Genomic DNA, 24,679 nt, shown 5'->3' with positions numbered 1-24,679 from the left:
ATGTACGTATATAATGCAAAAACTACTTGTGCCACTTACTGTTACTACTTAGAATAATAATAATAATAATAATAATAATAATAAATGGAAAATAATTCAACTTATAATAATAATACATATAATAATAGCTTTATTTTTGCAAAGGAAGGAAACAGTGAAAACAAAGTTTGGAACAGCGATATTTACAGATAAATGTGCAAAGATAATGATAAAAAAAAACAATAACATTAAAAGTCAACTTTGTTCAGGCAGATAAGGCTCATAAAACACATACATTTTATTTACATTTGATTCACATTTTTGCTACATATTTTCTCCAAATAACTGTTATGATGCATGTGTAAGATACACAAGTATAACGGCAAAACAATTTTTTTTTCAGTTTAAAATAACACAGGGGAGGCCAACACAAGAATGATTTAAAGCTGTGGTTGACAAAGAGAGTCAGCTACTGTCCATTTTCATTTGTCCTGTATCTCACATGATAAAAACCTAATGTAAAAATAAGTTTGACTGAAGGGAGGATGTCGTAACTTCGGTCATCCACTAACACGCTCTCTAGCTCTCTGACACACTTCCTGTCTTCGGCCTTTTTCCTCTTTCTCCATGCTGGAGCGGCTGTGGCATCAAACACACCTTGCTGTTTTCTCTGTCTTGACTTTCAGAAGCTAATTGTGTCGAGAACAAATTATCTTTGTGCTCCATCTTTATGGAGTCTGCACTGCTCAGGCTGCGCAGGTTCATTATCTCTCTCAACTTTTGCCTGAAATCCTTTGAGGCAAAGTAGTAAATGAACGGATCGAGGCAGCTGTTCAGGCAGCTCAAACAGAGGGACAGTTTGTAGGCCATGTAGAGAGACTTGCCATAGAAGATTTTAAGCACGGTGTGAGCCAACAGGAGGAAATTGTTGGGAGCAAAGCAGATGATGAAGACCAGGAGAACAATGAAAGCCAGACGTATTGCTCTCTTTTTCTGAGCTGTCTTGGAGTCGCAGGTCAGCCTGTGTATGACACTGACGTAGCAGAATGTTGTGACACAGAAGGGGAAGAGGAAGAGGACGAACACCATGGTGAACAGGAAGGCCGCCCAGGCGGACTGGGACGGGAGCATGTCTTTCTTCAGCACGTCGAAGCACGTGGTAATCCCGAGTTCGGGGATGTCGTAGGTCAGGTCCGTGGTCATCAGCGGGTAGAGAACACACAGGACCAAACCCCACATGAGGAAGCAGCTGACGAGCGCGATGGACTTCCTCTCCCTGGTCTGTCTGAAGAGCATCGGTCTGACGATGCCCAGGTAACGTTCAATGCTGATGGCCATCATTGTCAGGATGGAGCAGTACATGTTGGTGTAGAAGCCGAGCGTCAGAACGCTGTGAGGAGAAAGGTGTGTGTGTGTTTTTTAATGACTCGTTATAGGAAATTAAATCACTGAGGAAATAGTTGGACAATTTGGGATACACATTAAAATGGGTTCTGCTCTCATTTCTGTCTTTTCAATGTGCTACGGTCACAAGTCGGTTAGCTTAGCGTAAAGACTGGAAACTGCGCATCTCTGCCTAAAAGGTAGCAACCCTCTTATTTGTTAAATATGTACAAAAATGAAATAAAAATGACCCGTTGTAATTTCATAAGGAGAATTCCTGGAGTCTTGTTGCCATTGTGAGGTTGCCTGGCAACCAGAGGAGACTGAGAAAATCCCCACAATCTCCTGTCAAGAAATAGTCACGCATCTAAACCTCAGTTTATCAACTGTAACATAACTTTGTTGTCACTGTTACAGTCAAAGTTTTGTGCAGATTAAACAACAACAACAACAACAAATAAGATATGTCATGTTTATAGTTGAGCTTTAGAGGTGCTTTTATGGATTTTAATGCTTTTGAACAGAACGTTGTTTCCCCCCTGTAATCCAACATCACCATAAACACTACCTGCACATCTTCGGCCCCAGAGACCAGTGGTATCCTTGGAGCTGGTAGGCGACCTGGAAGGGCAGGGCAGCGCCGACAGCCAAGTCGGTGAGGGTGAGATTAATCATGAAGATGATGGAGGGAGTCTTGGGGGAGGTGCGGAAGAGGAGGAGCCACATGGACAGGCCGTTTCCTGTCAGGTTGATGGCAGTGACAATGAGGTAGACCACGGACATGGCGATGCTGCTGTTTACATTCTGGAAAACAAGTAGGGTGGCGTTGTCTAGCTTGGAGCTGCTGGAGTTCCCCGTCATGATTGGGTGGGAATGGGCTCTCATCACCTGTGTGCCAAGGTTTAACAAAAGTTTGTGAGGCTCGCGGAAGACAATTCAACATTTTTACAAAATACGGCTGAAAATAAAGCAATATAATGTGCACTTTAATCTGTGCCTGTGCTGTAATACCTTTTAGTAATACTTAAATGAAAAAGTAGAAAAAAAAACCCGACTTCAGGAGCCACAAGAAAGGAAAAAAAAAAACTGCAGTCGATCTTTTCCCGAAGCGATGCATGCAACTTTACTTCTGTGCATGAGATAAACTGATTCATCTCAAGGTGTGAAACAAATACCATTACAAGATGACTCTCCGTTGTTTGCATGTGGGTATCACGCATGTTGGGTGGAGTTTTCACACAGGAAATGGGCATGCTTGCTTTATTGCAAAATGTCCCAACTGTCGCGCCTGGCGCTTTACAGTTGAAGCGTGTGAACATTTTTTGGGGCACTTGAGTCACAATTGCGGCTGTTAATTCAACCTAAAGACCTTAAACTGTGAGGTGAAACAAAACCGATTTTCTTTTTACTTTGCAGCATGCTGATTAACCCCTTCAGGGAAAAAAAAAAAAAAATTGAGGAATAGAAACACTTTCTCTGACACTGTGTGTCATCACAAACCCAAACTGTGGTGAGGAAAACACCCACGCTTTCTTAAGTCATGGCCAAGTTAAGTAAATGCCAGTCCACTTTTAACACAACAATGTCCAAATTGTCACAATTAATGGCGACAACACGACTCACGTAACATATTCAACACTATTTTTGTATCATTTCTAAATAGGTTAGTTATTTTTATTCATGTTTCACCTTCTTTTCTCCTTGATACATTTATGTTGTATCATTTTGATAGGATATATCATTATACTATAATGTTTCATTTTTTTTTTCAGCATTTTGCACACATCTTGGATCTAAGTCTGTTTAATTATTGTGGCAACTGTCTTATTAGTTTTTTCTGTGCAAAAAAAAACAAAAAACTTTTGTTAAAAGAAAATTGTGGTTTCCTGTTTTCAACCCAATTTGAAGTCACTAAACACATAAAAAAAACCAAATGTCGACCAAATGGCTTTTACTGATGAGGTAAAAGAACTCATAAATCCAAGAAAAAAATAATACTGAGCGATAATGCATAAAGCAAGTGACAGGTGGTGCGTTTTAGGACCATTTCAGGGCAATATTAACACTGAGAATTGATCACAAGGCTGAAATTTCAGTAAAAGCCTGTTGAAAACTCACCTTTGTGGAGACGGAGGAAGACAAGACTGCAGGCAGATAAGCAATGTGAGTGTCGGTTGCAAATGGGGGTACAGATACTGTAACAGTAGGCTGAAAAGGAAATGGGGTTTGAACTTCCTAGTGTCAGAGAGAGAGAGGAGGGAAGGGTCATGTGACAATCATCCTACCAACTGCCATCCGTTAGATTCAGTCTTGGAAATGACAGCCAAGACTCCCCCACCCCACCGACGAGCGCTCCACATGCTGTCGATGCATTTACTCATCCTGTTCACCTGTGTGGTTGTCTTACACCTCCTCCTGTGGTTCGTTGATTTATCTCCATGGTGTGATTGAGCACCGCAGCTTATTTGAAACGAGAAGGGAAATGTAGAAAAAGCTATAAAAAAAAATAATTTAATTGCCATTCAAAGTCCCCGGAGTTTCCAATATGTCATCCATCGGGTGTGACTTTTCCCTTTCACTCACTCGCACGCGTGTTATTGATGTGAGTGAAACAGGGAGAGATGCCACTATTGCTGTGACACAGATGCAAATGTTTGAAGGTCCACAAGTGTACGAGTGTGATTTATATCACGATTAGATGCTTCTCAAGAAGTGTTAAGGACACCGCAACACTGAGAGTTTTCCGACCTCAGTAGACGCCGACGATCACAGACACGCTCGTCTGAAAGGTGTTGTTATTGAGTGAAAGTGAGCGCGAGATTTCAACTCTTTCACGAGATTCTCGCAACGTTGTGTATGTATGTTTTCAGGCTGCTGGCTTCCTGTTATGATAGTTCTGCTTTTGTCTCGGTGAGAGTGTGAATTTTTTTTTTCTTTTTTTCTTTTACGAATACCACAGAAAGACATTTCGGATTTTTAAATTTTTTTTTTTTTATCATTGCCAACAATCGTAAAACATCGACACGCGTGCCCTTCCAGTGTCGCCGTGATCTCAACTTTGAACACGTATTGAGATCAAGGCAGAGTTTCGGGTTTGGATAACTTTCCTTCAGCACCGAACCTGAAACAGCGTCGACACCTACTGAGACGTCATTTATGAAAACTGCAACGCTAATTGAGTCATATCTGCCTTCTGTTAATTTGTCTTGAGGCCTGTGATGCAGGCATAGATGACCTCACCCAAACGGTCGCAAACGCACCGCAATAACTGCCGAGACACTTCCAACAGAAGAGGAGCTTTATTTTATCACAACTCAAGGAGAAAATAATGACACAAGAGGTATCACAGGTATTACAGACAAACGTTGGGTCGCGTGCAAAAAAAAAAAATAAGGCTGGTAGAACGACTGTAGTACTTTATGAATATTTTTCACGTCTCCTTGACATTTACTTAACGGCGTGAATAGAAAACCATGCAAACGGCGTAGAAAATTAATGAATCATTGTCGCTGACTGGTGTCGTACTTTATCATTTAATTTCTTCTTAGGAAATGCTTTATAGAAATCTAGAGAATGTGTTCTTCGCGGCTCGCGGTGGTAATCATGTAAAGCTCGGCTCACATAAAACTATGTCTCTTTTTTCTTTTTCTTTCTATGACAACCCAGGATAACATGGACTGAATAAGACGTACATAAAACACGTTAACGTGAAGCCTCGTCATCGTAACTCTTTCTCTCGTTCGCTCATTTTGCACACACTGCAGTACCCGCAGCATTTTCTTTCTTTTACATTCCCTACATCCATTGTCTTTAGCTTCTATTTACATTAGTTTTTAGGTTTTTTTTCTTTTTGTTTTTTTTTAAATAAAATCTATAGGATCTTTAGAAACATCCAGGTTCAGCAGACGACGAGGTCTTGGTTTCACCAGCAGACTGTTGATGGGGACAACAAGTGGAGCACGCTTCAAAACCACAACCGGGAGGGAGTGACGCTGAACCGCCTCAAGTGCAGATCAAGTCAGAAAATAGTTGCCATTTCATTCAAATAAAAAAAAAAAAATTCTGTGCAAATCAGTGAGTCGGAACGAAGCACGTTGTGTAAAATGTAACTTAAAACGGGGGCAGACTAAGTTAACGCTTGTGCTATAATTCTGGTAATTACGCATGGTTGTCCCCCTTCCCAGAACTATTCAAATCTTCGTACTCCGGCAAAACAAAACAAAAAAACCCTTAGAGGCTCTGAATTTTATGAGACCTAATACTGATGGAAATGACTGTTTGAAGACTGTTTGCTTTTGAAGTGCCTTTCTTCCTCAGCGGGGTATTTTAGTCCCAATGAAAGCTCAGTGATAACAGGTCAAAGCTGTCGCTATCAACTTCGCCGGAAAAGCTGAATAATTGATTTATATTCCCCCCCCCAAAAAAAAAACGTCCAGCCCGCTCACTGATCGTCTTTGCCTTTCTCAAACGCTTTCTCCAGCCCCGTTGCCATGGTGACAACATCGTAGCAATGCTCCGCCCGGGGTTCGGGCGAGTGGCCCGCGGGGATGCAGTCGTAGCCTTTGCCCGACGAGCTCATGCGCTTCCTGTTGCGAGCGCCCGGCTGGTAGAGCTGCATGGCGGGACGGTCCTGCAGGGGGACGAGAGAGCAGGGACATGGGAGAGACAAGCAGCACACGCAGCCATTTTCTTTGTCCGGTAAGTCTTTTCACAGGCCACACGTGTATCCCAGCACGCACCGGGCCAAACAGGTGGAGCAAACACCGCGGTTGCTCGACTTCGCAGGTCCTTCACAGACTTCCACAAAGAACTGAGATCACAGGAGGAAGCAGGCTGTCTGACTGCGTTTACTCCTGAACCACCGGGACACTCTGTTGTTTCTCAATGCTGTTGTAATTATTTGAGCACGTGATTAGGATTGCACACAGATCTGGCGCTGGGGAGCAGCTGCAGGCTCGTTGGGAGACCGGGAGGCAGCAGAGGAGATATGACTTTCAAGTTCGGGTACCCGTCATCATGCTATTTCTTAAAGGGGGACTGATTTTACACATTAAAGTGTGTTTACAGTTTTACAGTCCGACAGGGAATTACTAGCGCATATTTGGGGAGAAGTAGTTTGTGGCTCCGGAAGGATCTGCCCAGCATGTGACGAGAACGGATTCAAACGATGCCACATGAGTCAGCGTGGGTTTGGGCAGAAAGATGAACGTGTGAAAACAAACTGCAAGTGAGAAAATCACATCGAGGGTCATGTAGTATCCAGATTTGAATAAAAACATGACGTGTCGTTTTGAATAAAAACATGACGTGTCGTTTTACTGTATTCATGTTGACCTGAACTATCCATCTCGAATCTCTCTCACTTGTCTGCACTTTGCAACAACGAGCCTTTAAAATGCATTTTCTATTCCATTGTATTAATGTTGTCTTGTGTTTAATTTCATCTGTTCTCATACATTTGATTTCTTTTTATATTTCTAAATGACATTTTAACCTGCTTTTATATTCTCTCATATCTGTTTACATGTGAAACCCTGCGTGTCTTACTGTAAAGCATTTTGAGCTGCCTTTTTGCATGAAAGGTGCAATGCAAATAAAGTTTAATATTATTATTTAAGGTTTAGGAATGCAAAGATAAATCGACGGAGTATTCTGAGGAATATTGAGAAGTGCCATCTTTATGCTGGCTTTATCGTATTCAGTTCATGGTATCCTGAAAGAGATAGTTTCTATGAGACAACCACACTTAAAAGACATGATTTCTCTCAGCTGAAATATATTATCATCGATATATATATATATCTATATATTTAGATATATATATAAAACATATATCTTACAACTTTACATCACAAGAGCCAAAGTAATTACTGATCACCTTCCCCCCAATCTCATGCTCACCTTCTCGCTCACCTTGTTTCGGAGGCGCTCCTTCCTATTACCCAGGTCCTCCCTGTCCTCCTTTCCCATTTTGTCTCCACCATCAGGGCAGTAAGAGTAGTGATGGTGCCCCTCTTTCTTGGCCCGGTCCTGGCAGTATCCCTTTCCCCATTTGGTCTCATCTTTCCGGCGCATGAACTTGTCAAATTCGTAGTGGTGTCGCTGTCGCTTCCTCTCTTCATCTTTCCCTCGGTGATCCTTGTCTCTCTGTCTGCGTCCGTGCTGCTCTCGCTGCTCCTTGTCGCTCTCAGGCTGACCTCTAGTGGTCAAAGTGCAGATTGCAGGGACGTCAGACAGATTTCTGATTATGACATTTCTTGGTACCTTTGTTGTTGTTTTTAATTTTTTTTATGTGGATTTACAATCACATTTAAAACTATTTCACCTGTAAGCAATAGATTATGTGTATGTTTATCAAAGGACTATAAAAAAAAAGATGTGCCTTATTTTATTATATTGGTACTTGATAAGCAATATATCAAAGCTTTACAGATCAGAAATTATCCATTGGAATAAATTAAATTAATATTTGGATCAGTTACTTTATATTTCTAAACCAAGCTGTATATAAATATTAATATCTATATTTTGTTATATCCTTCTTTCAAAAGGTGAGGAATCCGATATCCATATATAGTGGGAGTGTCCTGTAGTGTTAAATGGGATTCTGCTCATGTTTTTAAACTATAAAAATGACTTGATTACACACCCAAAGTATTGAATAAGTGACCCTCTCACACACCCGCCCGGTTAGAGCGAAGGACCCCACGATCCTTACTTTTCTTTGGGGTCCTTTGACTTCATTTGTCCCCCAGCTTTCTCCCATTTCCCTCTGTCCGCCTCTCCGGTGTCACTTTTGTCCTTCATTCGGTCTGAATCCACATCATCATCTCTGTCACTCTTCTTCAGGAGCTGGGGGTGCAGATAACGCAGGAAAACTCGATTACTTAAATGCCACTGCACCCACACATGAAGAAGTTCACCAGATTTTCAGTGATGAAGGGATACCTTAATTTTAATGTCTTTATCAGACAACTTTTTCTGCTTCTCTGCCTCTTTTCGCTTGCGTCTCTCTTCCTCTCGTCGCTTCCTCTTTTCCTCTTCCCTTTGTCGCTTCTTTTCAAGCTCTCTCCTCCTCCTCTCTTCTCTCTTCTCCTCTCTTATTCTCTGTCAAAAAGGATTTAGCGCATTCAAAAAGTTGTTCTCCCATTTAAAATTCAATTTGCGGTTAATTTCTTTCCACTCATACTTTTTTCTTTCGTACCTGTTTCTCGATTTTCTTATTTTTGATGTACTCCAGCAGCGGTGTCGTCCGTTTGGCTGAAATCAAACAGATACGACAGGAAACCAAAACTCAGTTTGCAGATGCAGCTGCAATTCAAAAACAAGTGAATCTTGATATTTTGAGGAAAATAATCTGCTGCATTTACTGTACCTATGAGCTCCCTGGTCTTGGCCTCGATCTCCCCCAGCAGGGTCTCGGGGTTGGCCATAGACTTCTCCTCATCGCAGGAGTAATTCTCCAAGAACCGCTTATATTCTGGGTCTGAGAGAGTTTAACAGCCAGAATTAATCAGAATCTCTGTACATCTTAAAATCCAAGCAGGAATAAAACATCAATTCTATATTATATCTACTGATCAGGATAGATTTCTAATGACTCAAGCTCTGTATTTTAGTACCTTCTTCAATGCTTCCAGCTTTGGCATCTTTCTTTTTCAGCTTCTTCTTGGAAATCTTCTGGAAGGGGGCAAATTCTACCACCGCAGGATACTCCTGGCCTGAATAAATATTTAAACACGTGTGAACATTCAACATCTGCAATAAAGTCAAAATAAATGTAAAGAAAATGAAAAATACCCTTGTTGTCAATGAAGACGTAGCCATCAAATCGGTCCCTGAACAGCAAGATATCATCTGGGTTTTTGAAATTGATATACGCTCTGGAGAACAGGTGGGGACAGAGGCTGTGAAGGGAAACAGGAAGAGGTCATTAACATTTCATAAAACAGGATTTTGCATCATAAAGTTTAAAAAAACAAAAAAAAAAACAAACAGACGTTTTCATACCTTTGATCTGCTGGGAAGAATTCAAAGTAGTCGTACGATGGAAGTGGACTTAGCTGCTCTTCTAGCTGGTCCTTTGACAGGTTTGGCGGGAGCCTTCGAATCACAACCTGTAAAAAACAGACGTAGTTTTTTTTCTTCTGTTCAGCAAGAAAAGCAGGTAATTACATATTTCTATGAGGAAGGCGGTTCACTGTTCCTGAGATGACGTTCTCAGGCCAGACTGAAATACAAATCAGATAGTGACAGGGGCCGTTTGCGTCGTCCCGTGTAGCTCTTAGCAGTGGAGTTTGAAAGACAAGAGTTTTACCGGCTACCTGTTCGGGACGGTGTGGCAAAAGACACTATTTAGCGGTGTTGTGGGTAAATTTAGGATCCACCACGTTTTTGAAGTCCGGATATTTTGGTCTTCGCCGCTTCAATGTTGGAATTTATTTTCCTTTTCATTTATTCTATTATATAACCTCGACTTTATGAAACCACGGCGGCAAACAGCCTCAGTGCCTGTTTAATTCAAAGCCATTCATGCTGACTCATGTTGTTCAGGCAAACATGTTAAATGCTCAAAAATCGATTCTGATCTCAATTTTTTTTAATTTTTTTTTTATTTACCAAAACATACTAAATCTGTTAGAGTGAAGTTTTAAAGCACAATCTATTTGGTGCAATAGTGCAGTATGTAAGTAAGTAAGTAAGTAAGTAAATGACTAAATACAGTCTAAATATAATTAAAACAAGCCAAGACAGAATACTGGCTAGTGAGGAATGTGATTCTTTTTTCAGACTCAAACCCATTTTAAGGAGAAAAAAAATACCGGGGAAAATTGTATGCAAGGCTTTTAACAGGCAACAAAAATGTAATAATGCATTCTTAAACATACCCACAAAATACACGTATTTCAATGGCATCACTTTAAGTACAGATGCTCAATATTTTGGAAACGTTGTTGACACTACAATATGTAGTTGAATAAATACTGAAAATAACAGCATCTTTTTTTTTTTTTGATTTGGGAAACGAGGGTCTGGAGGGCTTCAAAACGAGCATAAGATATATAATGTGTTTTAAACGAGGCGATGCAAGAAGACGGACCGGACCGGACGTGGTTCGAGACTCTTCTGTGCTCGACGTTTCCTGCGTCCCTTGCGAACACGACCAGCTATAATGTGTCTTCGTATCAAATGCAGCCAGATTAAATATGATATAATGAACCGGGAGGAAGCTGTGCGTTGTTCATGCGACGGCGGTTTTGCAGAAGTCCAGAGGATCGTCGTGAATCCAGCACTTCCTGCTCCCGTCGCTGTCCTCGGTGCTGAAAGCAGCCCGCTCCCCTCCGGCTCTCCTCCATGTTTCCCCACGCAGCGTCAACAACACTGCGACGCACCGCAGGAGCTCGGCGGCCTACCTTCGTAAAGACCTCTTTCTTCTCCTCTTTCTGCTTGGGGTTAATGCCGGTGCCCTCTTGCTCTCTTGGGACGTCCCGAAACTGTATTTCGACGACACTCTTCTCCTTGCCCACGGTCATCTGGTCCTTCTCAGACCTCATTTCTCTCCATCTCCCTCTCCCGTGTTAAGCCACGGTGCGCTCGCGAGAGTTCACTGATGTCGCGAGTGGAGAGAGATATAAACACTTGCCTTGATATGGACCACAGACTGACATGGACGGTTGTATTATGAACACGTATTATCGTTTTTTGGTGTCAGTTCAGAGGTTTTAAAGGGACATTTGTTCAATTTGAAAGCCTTTTGTTATCTTTGCATTGTTTTGTCATTTTTATGTAAAAACAAAAAAAGAAGGAAGATGTCTCTTTCAGTTTTCTTTCCAGTCAAAAGAAAAAAAAAATTAAAGTGAAAACTAATCACTTCAAAAATGTACTATTTATAGGCCGTTTCATTCATGTGCATGCAAGCTGACACATAAATCAACCTTTTCCCCAAAACGCACCACTGCATCACTTAATGAAAGTGATCAGGATCAGTTTTCGTACCAAACAATTGTAGGGCTATGTTGCCAGACAATAAATTGACTCCCACTTGTTGTGCCGGTGTCCGGTGTCTCTCCGCAACAGCCGGCTGGAGTCAGATAAACGGTTCGGTGTCACCACGCTGCTCTGGCTCGGGCAGGACGCGCTGCCCGCAGAGCTCCGGGATTCGTGGCGTCAAGGCTCGTCACACACCTGGATGAGCCTCAAACCTTTCGGGAGATCGCTGTAGGGACCGATGAGTCGAAAGTCAAACTGTTTGGAAGACGGGAGTCATTTTAGATGCATTTTGACCGAAAATCACGAAACAGAACATCGGGTCACTGGTCTGTGAGTCGAGGTGCAAAAACGATCCGGTTGTGTAGCGAAACAGTGACGTCAGGCGTCAAGAGTAACTCCACCTGCGACCGTCTCAACGGGGGATGAAATGTTAGGTTTTGAACAGTCCTCGTCACTGGCCGGACCTGAACTCCTCCAACGTGGCTGCACTAAAGTGGTCCTGGAGGAAAGAGTGGACCAAATATTCCACCACATCCAAAGACTGATGTCCAGGTATTATCAAGTTGTTCCTGCTGAGGGTGACGTTCAAGGGAGGCGATCACTATTTTTATGAACAAAATATCACCTTCTTTGTCGAAAATGTGCTCACGTGTTAAATACCACACAAAATATGACAGTTGTTTCTCTAAATGTTAATTGTAGTCTTACTACCGTGTTTCTACAGGAGCCCAGAAGGGACAAACCAAACACTGGCTCCAGAGAGTCCCGGACATTCTCCTACACGCCTAGACGGGTGTGAGGTGCGATCTGCAACCTCACCACTAGATGCCACTAAAACACGCACCATGCTCTATAAAGTTAAAAGTAAGTCCTCAATTTAGCCTTCCATCCGTCCGTCCATCTCTACTTTACAATAGCTGACTTTTTACAATAACGTCAATATGACAATAGATAAAAAAACAAAACATATATTAACAATTAAAAAGCCTTACTCCTAAAACTAAATGTGTTCTGAGGATTTTACAAATCAGCTACTTTATCCTTATTAAAACCAACACGGGTAAAATGTTTAAGATAAATGCATGGTTTATTGTAGGAATAACCAAAAATGTTATTTTTATTTTTTTTCACCAAAACTTGCTTGTTTTTAGCCGTCTCTTTTTTATTCAAGGTGAAGATCCACAGGTTCAGCAACACAGAGGGTCCTGCCATAGGCAGCAATAAGTAGTAGTAGACTGGAGTCTTTTACTTGTGACGTGAGGTGTGTGGCTGTGTTTGACTCCGTTCAATCAAGTGTCAGAGGACCACATGTTCCCAGCGTCTCAACCCAAGCTCCAAGGCTGAACTAAGCCAAGTACTCAACCCCTTAACCAAGGCACATGCTAATTCCCCTTTTAAAGTGCATTCTTGCAAAGTTGATATGCTGTACAGCAGCTGCCGTACACAAATTCACCGACATTTACTCCTGTTAATGTTCACATTTTGCATGGTCTATGTTTTGACACGTACAGAAACAACTACGTAATGCACAAGAGGGGGAATCCACAGTGAAACCTTTGGCGCAGGACAGGTGCTGAAGTTTAGGGTTGAGCGTTTTCCCCGGAGTCGGAATATGTGTACCTATGACAACGTGTTGCTACGACAGTTCCACCTCCTGACAGGACGAGATCACGTGCTGGTGTCCGACAAGGTGTCCAACATCACGTCGCTCTCGTACATGTCGCACTCCAGGGTCAACGAGAGCCGAAGTGGCGTCTCCAGCATCATCTTGTCCTGATTTGACAGCGGCGTTTCCAAGGACGTGATGCTCGTGTCTTCCAGTCTCGGCGTGGCCACCAGGTCGCCGGGCTCTGACGTGTTCAGCATCTTCATCAGCGCTGGAGTGTTCAAGCTGCTTCGCACCTTGTCATTGATGTCTGTGCCTGAGTGGAAACAAAGAGACAGCACATTGTTTTTCTGATAGAGACCGCAGTGCAGTTCTGAATTCCAATTTACAGGCTTTAAAAAAAAAAAAGTTTCTGGTGTCAAAGAAAATATACTGAATCTTCGCCACAAAAGCAAAAGTTTGGCTGGCCGGGTTAAAACGTCACTAATCCTCATGTTGTATCTAATACTGCAGAACGTTTTAGATTTGCATGTTTTAAGTGTTGGGATTTGTTTGCAGCTGAGAATTCTGTTGCTACTTTTGTTTGTAGTATTTTATAACAGAAATAAAAACAGCGTTAAGGATTAAAGTTAATCACAGTTAAGGAGCGGCTGCTTTGAGTGGCAGGTGGATGCTGTGAAAGTTGGGAGAGATGTCGGCAGGTTTCAGCAACCGGGCTTCAGTTGGCCCGCCGTTGGATTATCTGGACGTATGGCTCAGTCAGACGCTGCCAAGATGGAGACGGCCAGAGAAACACGCAACTTCAAGCTTTAAGATCTCTTTTCAGGAAACTTATGGGCGGCTCACAGATTCTACAACTATTATTTATAGTGGAAACGCAGGTCGGGGAATTATGTTCCTCATTGGGTGCCTGTTCTGCTCATAATGTTCCCGCAGTGGAAATTCACCTCCAGTCAAGAGCGAAAACTATTACATACAATACAACAGCTGGATTCTGAAATGAAATAATAAATCTTAATAATATCGTTTAAGGATAAAAAAAAAAAACACCCACCTATGTAGGCATCCGTGTCACCGATGTACATCTCGATACAGTGGCCGAGCATCGTCACAGAGAAAGTGTCGTCCCTTTTCAGTCCGAGTGCCTGCAACAGAAAGAAAAAAACAAAACCAAATCGTAGGCCATTCGAAACACTTGAAACGTACGGTATCAACTCTAACTGTTCACAATAAAAGGACTCCAATTTCCAGGGTTACTCCTATTCCTGCTTACAGTCTCAGAAGAAGCCATCCACTCGCCTGCCTATGAGCGACTCTTCCCAAACTGAACAATACGACTGTGAAGGAAACACAACGCATTAAAACTCACCGTATGAAAGTAGTCAATAGCACTTTCAAAGTCCCCCATGAGGCTGTGCACGTATCCTATGGCAGCGTAGGTGGAGGCATGCTGAGGAATTAACACCAGGGCTTGGCGGTGGTACTCCAGAGCCTGGTCGTACTTTCTAGGGAAACAAAAAAAATAAATAAATAAATAAAACAGCTTTCTGTGGACTCTGCAACATTTCAGGAGCAGATGTTTGCAGAAATGTGGCAAAATACACCTTATTTTGGAGTGATTTCTAATTTATCTAAACAACTAACTTTTCCAGTCCTATTTAATTAATGTAATGACAAAAAAAAAATACAGCCAATATTTCTCGATGAACACAGATGACAGCTTGTCGTTTGTTGGAAATTTAAAATGTTAAACTTCAAATCACTGAAAATGGAAAAGTTTTGCTCGCATATTTTCGTCTCAAACGGTGCTGCGACGTGAATTATAATTTAAGTTTTTCTCTCCCTTTAATAGCTTGGGGACGTGGTAATGAGCCAGCGCCAGACACTCAGTAGGTTAGTAATGAATCACAGCTACAGACACAGTTGGCTTGTATCCACAGCTCGTGGAATAATTAACGTCATATAAGCACAAACACAATCGCAACACTGCTCGCCTGAAGCCTTATTAGGTTGTGGATTTATGATCGTTTAAAGTGAAGTAAAACTAAACGTGAAAACAATAATTACTATTATTAAATCAGGCTTCAATTCACATTTTCACCACCTTCAGTCCTCAATATACTTGGAAGCCCGATTTAGTGTTTCTGTACAGGTCTGCAAGCACATTCCTCTTTTACATACTTAATGATAATAAATAAAAGCCCGTATTCATTATCAAGTCTGATAGTGAATAAACAGGCCCTCCTTGTGGACATGTGTCAGACATATTAAATATAAATACATTTCGATGGCAGATGGAAAACACAGAAGAAGATTATGACACCACATCTCAAACTCTGTATGCATGAAATCCTTCTTCGACAAAAAAAACAACAAAAAAAACTATGCAAACCTTGCAAAACAAACACGGAGGGGGAAAATATTCAGCGAGCACTTTTCCATGTGTTGAGTGGTGCCTATGTATAATTCATTAAATGGTCTTTGCATGAATTCTCAATAAGGACAAGTGAGCACGTCTCCAAAAGTAGTTTGGCGCAGGCAGATAAACAAAACAAAACAGAGGAGAAGGTCCTGGAGTCTTGTTTAACGACGGACTCGGGGGGGAGACGAAGCTCGCACACTTTACGCGTACGGCATACGTCCACGATGTCATTTAGAAACACGAGGCGCGACGGTCGCTGTGACGAGTAAACGGGCTCGCTCACAGTGCATCGTCAAGAAGTTTTAATCCGTATATTTGGTGTCTGTCGTTCTCCACTTTTTGTTTTGCCTACAGCACAGGCCACCGTGACGACGTAACGTCCTGCAGCAGAAGGGCAGTTTTCATTCATTCAGACAGGAAACAGTGAAACTGGATCAATACTTACTTCAGTTTCCGACACACATGACCTAAGTTGTTCAACAGAGGCTCCCACTTGTCCACTGTAACCTTAAATAAGAAAAAAACAGACACATTAAGTACCCCCTTTGGAGTAGGGATCGTGTTTTCAACACGCTGATGGGACCGGTTAATTAAAGGAGCAGATACCTCATTTCCTATGGCTTTGATCTTCTCCATCGCATCGAGAAACAACCTTTCCGCCGTCTTCCAGCTGAAACCGAAGATGAAAACATTCTTACAGCACATCTAAACACTCGAAATAATAAAACCCAGATTTAACTGTGTGCAGTCCGTGTCCTCTCAACATGCGACAACTGTTCCAACTCATCTTTAAGCTGTATGTAGTATGAAATACTCGTGTTCGCATATATACATATTTGGCTTCTTTAATCCGGATCGGTGCCCAGATTACATTAATAACAGCCCACACACGTTTCATTCGAGATACTGCATCTATCAATTACAGTTCACAAACTTGCTATTCATTGCAATAATGGGGACGGTGTAATCAGCGGAAGGTAATTTCAATGAAAACTGTTCCCGACTACAGTTATTAGTTACATATGTCAAATTTGGCACAAATAAATCTACAATGATTCACATGGTTTGATAAAGGCGGGGCGATGTGAGACAATAACACGCGAATGTGAGTGAACTGGATATATGAGGAATCGTTCAGATCTTCCCCATCAGATGGTGCACTTTAATCACTAGTAATTACATTTATGGGAGAATTATATAAACTGTAAATCTCCCAGTCAGCTGTAAGACAAAACAAACAGAAGCAGACGGGGCTGCGACGACAAAAGCAACTTCATCTAAAACAGTACTGAGAGAAAAGCAGAGTAGCTGCTCCTCATGTAATTAGTCATTCAGGGATTTCAGCCATCCAAGAAACTAGTTGACACGTTTCTTAGATGGCCGGTACGAGGACAGTAGAGATTTTAAACAAAGACCCCTTTGGTCTGTTAAAACCAGCTTTTACAAATAGCCCTGCTGTGTGCCAACATCCATTTGTGCTGCCAAAAACATGAACGCAACCTTTGTCCCACCGGGGGAATAAGCGTTTGTGTGAACTAGCGGCCGCACACTCACTCTCCATTTTGAAACGCGACCACTGCCACCTCGTGTATGACGAATGGGTCCTCTGGAGCGATGCTGAGAGCCTGGCTGAAGAACCGCTCTGCCAGCTTGGAGTTGTTGGTCAGCCCGTACTCCAGCCCGATGTAGAGCATCGGTAAGTGACATCTGGAGGAGACGTCAAGAACAAAGATACCCTTACCTTGCGTTTTAATAACACTTCAGAAAAAAGAGAATAAAACCCCCTTAAAAAGTAACACTGAATTTAGGAAATTGACATTATGTTTAAATGCTGTAAATTGTGTTTAACAATATGTAATAACAAAAACTCATTCAACTTTAAGCAGTCAAAAAGCCGGTACACATTTTCATGTTGTTGAGCTGAGAACACTAGTTTAAAGAAAGAAATCTCCATATAAATGACCATATATTATACATAATGAAAAAGGGAAGCGGCCCCAGCTGATGCGGTCCAGTCAAAGGGAGAGAAAACAGAGACAGTTACATGTGCATGGAGTTTCCTTACCCTTTCATCAGCTGGGCAGCAGTGAAGTAGGCAGCCATGGCTTGGTCATGTTCACTCTCCACCGCAAATGAATGACCGTAGGCGATCCATGCGGGACCGTAAGTCCTCTCCAGGGTCGTGGCTTTGCTACAGGAGATATGCAATAACCAATATCTCTGAGTCAATATAAACTGCCAGTGTCAAACAGGATGTCCCTTTTCCTGAGTGCAAACACGTACCTAAGGTATCGCCGAGCGTGTTCGTTTTTATGGCCAACCATGAGATAATAGCAGCCAACAGCAAACCAGGATACCTGGTAAAAAAAATAAATAAATAAATAAACTTGTTATTTGGTTATCAAACACACAAAGTTATGTAAACAGGGTAATTAACATGATAAGTATGATAAAAACAAAAATACAAAAACACTCACTGGATTGTTGGGATACAAGTCTACGAGTTTGTGCGAGAGGTAAAACAACTCTGCAGGAAAATAAATAAATAATTAAACTGATCAGCGGGCCAAAAAAAAAAAAAAAAAAAAAAATCAAACGAAACATTCTGCATGAATGAATCAGTAGCATGTATTTATTTTACCGTTTGCTTTTCCGAGCTCCACCAACGTTCCTATGTGGACTGGTAAACAGTTGGCGTGGAAGGGGTCTTTAACCATCACCCTGAAATACAAACAAAAACACAGTTCTTTTCTTTTCATCCAAAAAAAAAAACCTTTTCAACTGTCTCATGGAACAATAAGACAGAGAAAGAGACTTTTAGGCTCTGCTATTTTATCATAAGACCGCAATCAAAGGGAATAAAATAGTACGAGCTATAGTTTATCAATCAAAATGTACACACATAATCCAGTGTGTAATTTTAATAACATTTTGACTATTATCACTATAGAATTATAATAATAATTATAATAATAATTAATTCGACCAATTCACCACATAAAAAAAAACAACAACAAACAAACAAAGATGAAACCTGTGGACACATACATTGATGTGAGTTTGTAGCACATCTTGAAATCACAGTTATAATAATGCCGCTCGGCGAGAGACACCACGACATCCAAGTTGTCCTGAAGACCATTGACCATCTCTGGCACCACCAAGTCACTGGGCTTGTTATACTGCAGAGGGACGGAGAAGAAGAGAGTCTGTGAGTTAAGGCGTGTCTGGGAAAGGAACCTTTAAATGGGAGTCGTGGGAAAACAGATAAAAGGAAAGCCATGAAAAGGTGTTACAGTAAAAACAGGACAGAATATCAATAATATACGAGTGGCAACACTGGGGAGCATACTTTTAGATCTGTATGAGCTCAAAAATAACCTACAGTATCCGCGCTCGTTATAATTAAACAGCATGTCGTTTTCAATCGTGTGCCAACAGTACAGAGAAATTACACGTGTGAGCAGGATAAATTCATTGTTTTGGTCCTTTCGTGCGTTTTGTTGACAAAAAGAAAACACAGAATATCACAGTATAGGTGAATGAGAGAATGAAGTATTTTTCTCATTTACATTGAAGCTCCTACCTTCTTTAATTTATTCTCAAAAAGAAAGTGTAACAGCTCCTCCTCTTCCTCTGTGCACTGCTGACTCAGAGGAAGCGAATCAAGGAAGTCTTTCTCTATTGAAGAGACAAACAACAACACATTTCATAAAACGTGTACAGTCATTATACATGTTACTGACATGATAATAAATGGCAACTATCTGTAGAAAATGAAACAGATCGGCGCACGTCGTCGCCACAGATTATCCTCACCTTCCTGTGCAGTCAACATGTGGTGGGACGTTAAAAGGTCAAAGGCTTCAAAGCAGTACACATCAAGTTTCAAGGCCTCTTTGTAGCTGGAGGTGGCCAGCGACCTGTTGTCCATGGCATCATAGATCTTACCCCGCAGGAGGCAGATGGAACTACTGATCTGAAATGTTTCCGGAGAGAGGAGAGGAGAAAAAAAAAAAAAGAAAAAAAAGAAGAAAAATGTCTGGATGTTACTCACAAACTCATACGGTGTTATTAATACTACATCCACAAGATGAACAGGACTGGACTGCAGTTTGGGAGAACATCCTGACCGGGAGGACATTTATGCAAACAGAATACAAGTCAATGCAAACTCATTGTCGTTGTGTATTATTTTCACTGCATAAACAAATCTCTCCCATAAAATAAACACAATTATCTCCTACATGACTATTGAGGGTGGAATCCAATCAATACGTTTTTTAAATGTGTAAATTTTCTTCTCTAATAAAAAAAAAAAAAAAAAAAAAAAAAAATCGTTCTTGCTTTTTGGTGAGCATTTCTGTTATATAGCGAGCAGGATTTATGCTTATCAGTATTGATGTACCGTGTTATCTGAAAAGCACGGACAGTTTATTAAACTAAAAAAGACACAATGCTGGTTTCAAAACCTAAAAATAGTAATAATAATAATAAAGGATTTATAGGGACGGCATAGGCGACACTGCATTTAAGGATTCTGAGAATCTTATTCCCTATATTGAAGAACAAATTTAAGGTAAAACTTGTGAATGCATATCATTTCTATCAACAAGACAAACAAAACTGTGGCGGGAGTTTTTGGGGCACTAGATGGGACACTTGGCTGAAAAGTAAGGGGCACTAAAAGAAAATGAAGTACAGCTACATATTTGCACTGACAGTCTTCAACAAAAACATTTATCAAAATGAAAAGATGAAAGGGTGACGTGGATCGTTCGGGGCTCTCCCTCCGGAAACATCACAGAGCTATGCTGATTGAAAATATAAACTTCACCCGACACAGACGGCATTTCAGCGCCGGCCCAGACTTACAGAGGCAGGAGACATGTCCCAGTCCTTGGTTGACTCTGCTGTCCCATTGTCCTCCTTTACACTCCTGTCCAGGAGCCTCTTACTGGCTGGCTCCTCTGCATCCAGGATATCCAAGGCCTGCTGGAACTCTTTGGCAGCATACTAGAAAGAACAAAAAAAACAAAAAAAAAACCAGCATAAAATAAATGTGAAACAGCTCCTGGTGGGTTTTTCGAGGTGATCACAGAGGAGGGTTAAGATCTGACGCGTTGAGAATTTTCCATTTACTTACATGGCACCTAGCAGCAAGATACTGACAAGCTTCGTACAACTGTGTGAGAAGATGACATACGGGAGATCAATCATGCTGACTTTTAAAAAAATATATAAATAAATAAATAAAAAATAATAATTGTATTACTTTGATTACTGACGACTCACACATCACCTACCTTGTCAAGTTTTCGTGAGCGGAGGGCGTGGGAGGCTCTGTGGTACTGTGAGGTGAGGTAAAGGCACTGAGCGAGCCAGTAGATGTCCTGGGGGTCCTCTGCGGGCCAAACGGGGAGGTTAAGGAAATCGTGGCTGATAAGTTTAACAGACAATACTGCAAGTCGTTGAGAATCTAACGTGACTTTCTGCTCTAAAAGTTTCTTTCCAACTCAGTGTAAAAATAAATAAATAAACAAATAAAATAAAGCAGAGCAGACCCCAAAAACCAAACCAGACTGAGTAACTCTGGTTTCCAAACTTCAGATAAGAACCGGGGGGCTCAGTAACGGTACCGGCTCGTTATAAACAAACACGACTCACCATGAGACAGGGAGGCGATCTTGTCGGCCCAGAACAGAGCACTTTGATACTGTTGCTGCGAACAAACAACACAAAGAGCAAGAGTCGTGGATGTATTTTTTTTTAGTGAAGCTGCCTCGTCGTTAGTCGGCCATCAGGCAAAAAAAACTGTGGAGGTTCGTTACCAACGACGCTAAGGCAGGCTAGCATTAGCTAGCAACACAGAAACTCGTAAAGGAATCCTTTACCTGGTCGATGTACTGCCGTACTCGCTTTCTGAGCCTGTCGAGATTCATGTTGATTTCTTTAAACAAAAAAAAAAAAAAGTTGACCTCCTGACTATCAAAAGTGTGTCATTCTCAGACACAGAGGAAGCTGTGCTCCGGGTGCTAGTTCGCTAGCTGCGTAAAAATCAAATCCGCGGCTTCTTTCTGCAGCATGTGTTCCGCTAAATTGTGCCGTATGAAAACTCGACCCGGACCGAAGGTTCCGCATTGAGAATAGTGATTTTCATCTTCGCTGTTGGCCTATACCTAGCTGTAAAATAATTGTAGAAGTACAGAACAAAATTATGCATTTATTTGATTATTTTATTCATAATTTATTTGTTATCGAAAGAACAAATCCCAAAAAGTAAAATGCATCAAACAGAAAAAACTCTATAAAGGCCTACTACCACCACTTGTAAACCACTGGTTTACACTAAACCAATAGTAAAAGTAGCTGCTAACGGAGTATCTGAATCGAGTTTAGTATTGTATTTGTCCAAATTCTTACTGTGAAAAAAGTATAACTTTACTAAAACAACAGAGAAATGTATCTTTCCTTTGTGCTTGAGGTTTCCTGTTTTATTGTGTTATTCAGGGGTGCAAAGAGTGACAGACATTTCAGAAAGCGAAAATCAGGACTGAAAGACTCGTCAACAGAATGAGGGCATTTATTTGCTGTGATTTGAATTGTGTCAGAAGTGGTGTGTCTGGTGAGATGGATTTCTCAAATATTTGTAGTTGTCTTCTCTTTGTGTCTCTTGGTTTCTTTATCCTCGTCATCTCTGGCTTCTTTCCGCTTTTCATTTCCTCCAGAATCTGCTGTGCCATTTGTCTTGTTGCTTGCAGGGCTACGTGTAGTTGCATCGGGCCTTATCTTTTGTTCTTTATCACAGTCACTGTGCTTCTTGCTGGGTTTTTCTTGTCCCTGGTATTGACACATAAAATAAAGTATTTACACTGTATGATCTGTATCCTTATAATGTAAATTCAGATACAGTTAGGAAGTAGTTGATAGTATATAGATTATATAAATTATATGCATTGTTATCTTATCTTAGAAGATAATAACCTTTTGCTGGTTTGCTGTGCCTCGTGGGTAGCATGCAATGCTTTCCATCACCTTCACAGTTTTGAGCCAGTCGTCATGCCAGCTCCTCACATTATAGTGAGGCCTGCACTGGTTCAGACGAAACAGGATCATTTGATTCTCCTTGGTAATACGCAGCAACTCCAGCTGTCGCTTCTCCTTGCCAAGGCTACAGTGAAGACACAGAAATGTTGTACAACTTGCTCTTTAATTTCAAAGTTCACCGTATTTCATGGAAAACCTGGTGTCTGACTTCAAATATGTATTTTTCTGCAACACTTATGTTTCTGCCACCATGGTTACAAAGCATAACTTACCTTTTCCTATCATAGAAATTCCTGTTGTCAACTCCACCAGCTGTCCTCATAATGTGTGATATTTTCTCTCTAAGCATATCATTTTCCTGCTGAATCGTCATCGCCCGCTCCTCTTCAGCCTTAATGCAATAAAACATGATCAGAAACAATAACAAGCATATTTATACTAGTGGAAGCATTGGGTAGTTTAAATGAGGCCTCTGAAGGAAAAAGTGTTGTAATTATTGCCAAAAATTTATTATTGCATTTTAACTCTTCAGTTTTAATCATACTGGATTTTAAACTGAATGGAGGTTGTACAAAGTTTATTTACTGTTGCAAACATTTTTATTTGGATTTGCTTATATTTTCTAATTGACAAAACAACCTTCCTTTTCTTCAGTTTGAAAGTCATTGGTGGAGTCGTTTTCATTGTTGGTTTAGCTGACTTCACCTTGGGAAACAAAACACACACAGCTTCGTGTGAGGCAGTGAAGGATGATAAAACTAAATTCCACCTAACAGAATGGAAAAAAGGGTTAATTTAAACAGTTTGTGATTAAAAAAAGAAGCTCGAAGTCAAAACATTTAGGATAATAGGGACTAAAAAGGATAATAAAGTTATGAAGCCACTTTGAAAACCACATGAATGTTTCCCCTGACCTTGTTTCTGTGTAAATCATATGAAGCCTTGTCCCACTTCTGCTGCAGATATTTGTTTGTGGTGGGAAGCAGAGGTTGATTTGCCAGATGATGCATCATGACCCTGTGAAAACAAACCACTAAAAAAAGCTGCAAAACTGCAAGCCCCCTCACACCCACCAGAAAAGAGAAATTCACACATTTTAACGCTTTGATGTATTATTTTGCATAAGTGTTCAAATCTAATCTGTTACTAATCTATGACCAGTGATGGCAAACTAAGTCCCTAGGGCCTCTCTGACTCACCTCACAGTCTGCGATCCATGCTTTCTCAATATCACAAATCTTCATCTGCTCAAGAGTGCGTACATCCCCCCAGGTTGACTCGAGTCTGTTTTCTGCCTGTCATATATGGTTGCCATGACAGCAGCTTGAGAGAGCGGAGACGAATGAATGGTTTTAAATGGTGCACTTGTTTTAGCAAGTTCCACAAAGAGAAACACATACAGGCATAGAGATGGGCTAATTAGTGAGGAGACTTCAGAGTGAGTGACTGTAAAATGAGCTGCTGTGTGAAGACGCCGTTTCACTCAGTTCAAAGGTGAAAATTAAGTCGAGTTTTCTGAAAAGATTTGCACTTATTGTTGAACTCTGACCAGACTTTCTGTTCGTGAAAGTTCAACAGAAGTGAAAGTGAAATAATGAAATCAAATGTAGAATTATTGTATTTCATAGAAGAAAAACGACACGGCTAAATCAATGAAGTGAAGGGCAAGTAAGCTATTATCTTTTTCTACTTGCTGCATGCAGGCAGTAACAGCCTTGGCAACAGTTACTTGGAAACTTACAATATCAGAGCAACTTATACTAACACACCTTGTGTAAACACAGTTTATACAAACCCAGACACCACAGTGTAGAGCTGATGCTTTACCAAAAACAAAACAACGGCCACAAAACAAGGACACAAAAGACAATATCTCAAATAAAGATTGTTAAAAAAACAAAACTTGCTTATAGTAAACTGATCACACAAACCACATAGAACTGCATACTATTTTGTGGTATTATGTTTAAATATGTCAACGTATATATATAAAGTATCCTGTGTATCTTCCTGATAATAAAACACAAAGAGTTACATAATCAAAGATTTGTTGAATGAATCCCATTCAGGCGCTTCATGAATGAACATCTATGTTACAACACTGCCTCCTACTGAGAGGAGGTGGTTCTGACCATTTTCTATGCCACTGAGATCACTCATTCAAATCCCACAGCAGAGTGAGCAACCAAAGCTCTCGCAAAACCACAACAGATCCAACTGTAATAGATGATTATAGCGATCTTATTTTGTGC

General features: G+C 41.0%; 3 protein-coding genes across 4 annotated transcripts; all 3 read right to left on the bottom strand.

Moving 5' to 3' along the window:
* Positions 1–109: 109 nt before the first annotated feature.
* On the bottom strand, positions 110–4,574 carry p2ry8 (P2Y receptor family member 8). Its single transcript, XM_069154299.1, has 3 exons — positions 3,481–4,574; positions 1,931–2,250; positions 110–1,369 (listed from the first exon to the last, which is right to left on the bottom strand). The coding sequence occupies exons 2-3, from the start codon at positions 2,245–2,247 to the stop codon at positions 559–561; spliced, it is 1,128 nt and encodes a 375-aa protein (XP_069010400.1). The 5' UTR covers positions 2,248–2,250; positions 3,481–4,574; the 3' UTR covers positions 110–558.
* A 72-nt stretch (positions 4,575–4,646) lies between these two features.
* upf3a (UPF3A regulator of nonsense mediated mRNA decay) lies at positions 4,647–10,965 on the bottom strand. Of its 2 annotated transcripts, none has more exons than XM_069154297.1 (10): positions 10,776–10,965; positions 9,373–9,479; positions 9,163–9,269; positions 8,985–9,083; positions 8,738–8,848; positions 8,567–8,622; positions 8,311–8,469; positions 8,081–8,214; positions 7,264–7,561; positions 4,647–5,992 (listed from the first exon to the last, which is right to left on the bottom strand). In XM_069154297.1, exons 1-10 carry the CDS (start codon positions 10,914–10,916, stop codon positions 5,804–5,806), a joined length of 1,401 nt encoding a protein of 466 aa, XP_069010398.1. In that variant the 5' UTR covers positions 10,917–10,965; the 3' UTR covers positions 4,647–5,803. The 2 variants fall into 2 exon arrangements, with proteins under 2 accessions (XP_069010398.1, XP_069010399.1); XM_069154298.1 differs by having other exon boundaries at positions 7,276–7,561.
* A 1,455-nt stretch (positions 10,966–12,420) lies between these two features.
* Positions 12,421–21,456, bottom strand: cdc16 (cell division cycle 16 homolog (S. cerevisiae)). Its single transcript, XM_069154296.1, has 18 exons — positions 21,275–21,456; positions 21,048–21,102; positions 20,687–20,784; positions 20,527–20,565; positions 20,256–20,396; positions 19,200–19,359; positions 18,967–19,061; positions 18,429–18,562; positions 18,022–18,101; positions 17,858–17,907; positions 17,664–17,737; positions 17,446–17,571; positions 16,935–17,087; positions 15,987–16,050; positions 15,826–15,887; positions 14,328–14,463; positions 14,013–14,103; positions 12,421–13,274 (listed from the first exon to the last, which is right to left on the bottom strand). The coding sequence occupies exons 1-18, from the start codon at positions 21,320–21,322 to the stop codon at positions 13,021–13,023; spliced, it is 1,860 nt and encodes a 619-aa protein (XP_069010397.1). The 5' UTR covers positions 21,323–21,456; the 3' UTR covers positions 12,421–13,020.
* Between the last annotated feature and the right edge of the window lie 3,223 nt (positions 21,457–24,679).

The sequence above is a fragment of the Embiotoca jacksoni genome, unplaced genomic scaffold (assembly GCF_022577435.1).
Source record: "Embiotoca jacksoni isolate LCO1_2020_lvr unplaced genomic scaffold, fEmbJac1.0.p SCAF_2, whole genome shotgun sequence".
Taxonomy (NCBI): Eukaryota; Metazoa; Chordata; class Actinopteri; family Embiotocidae; genus Embiotoca; species Embiotoca jacksoni.
Note: the sequence above shows the minus strand (reverse complement) of the source record. Positions and strands in the feature narration are given on the sequence as shown.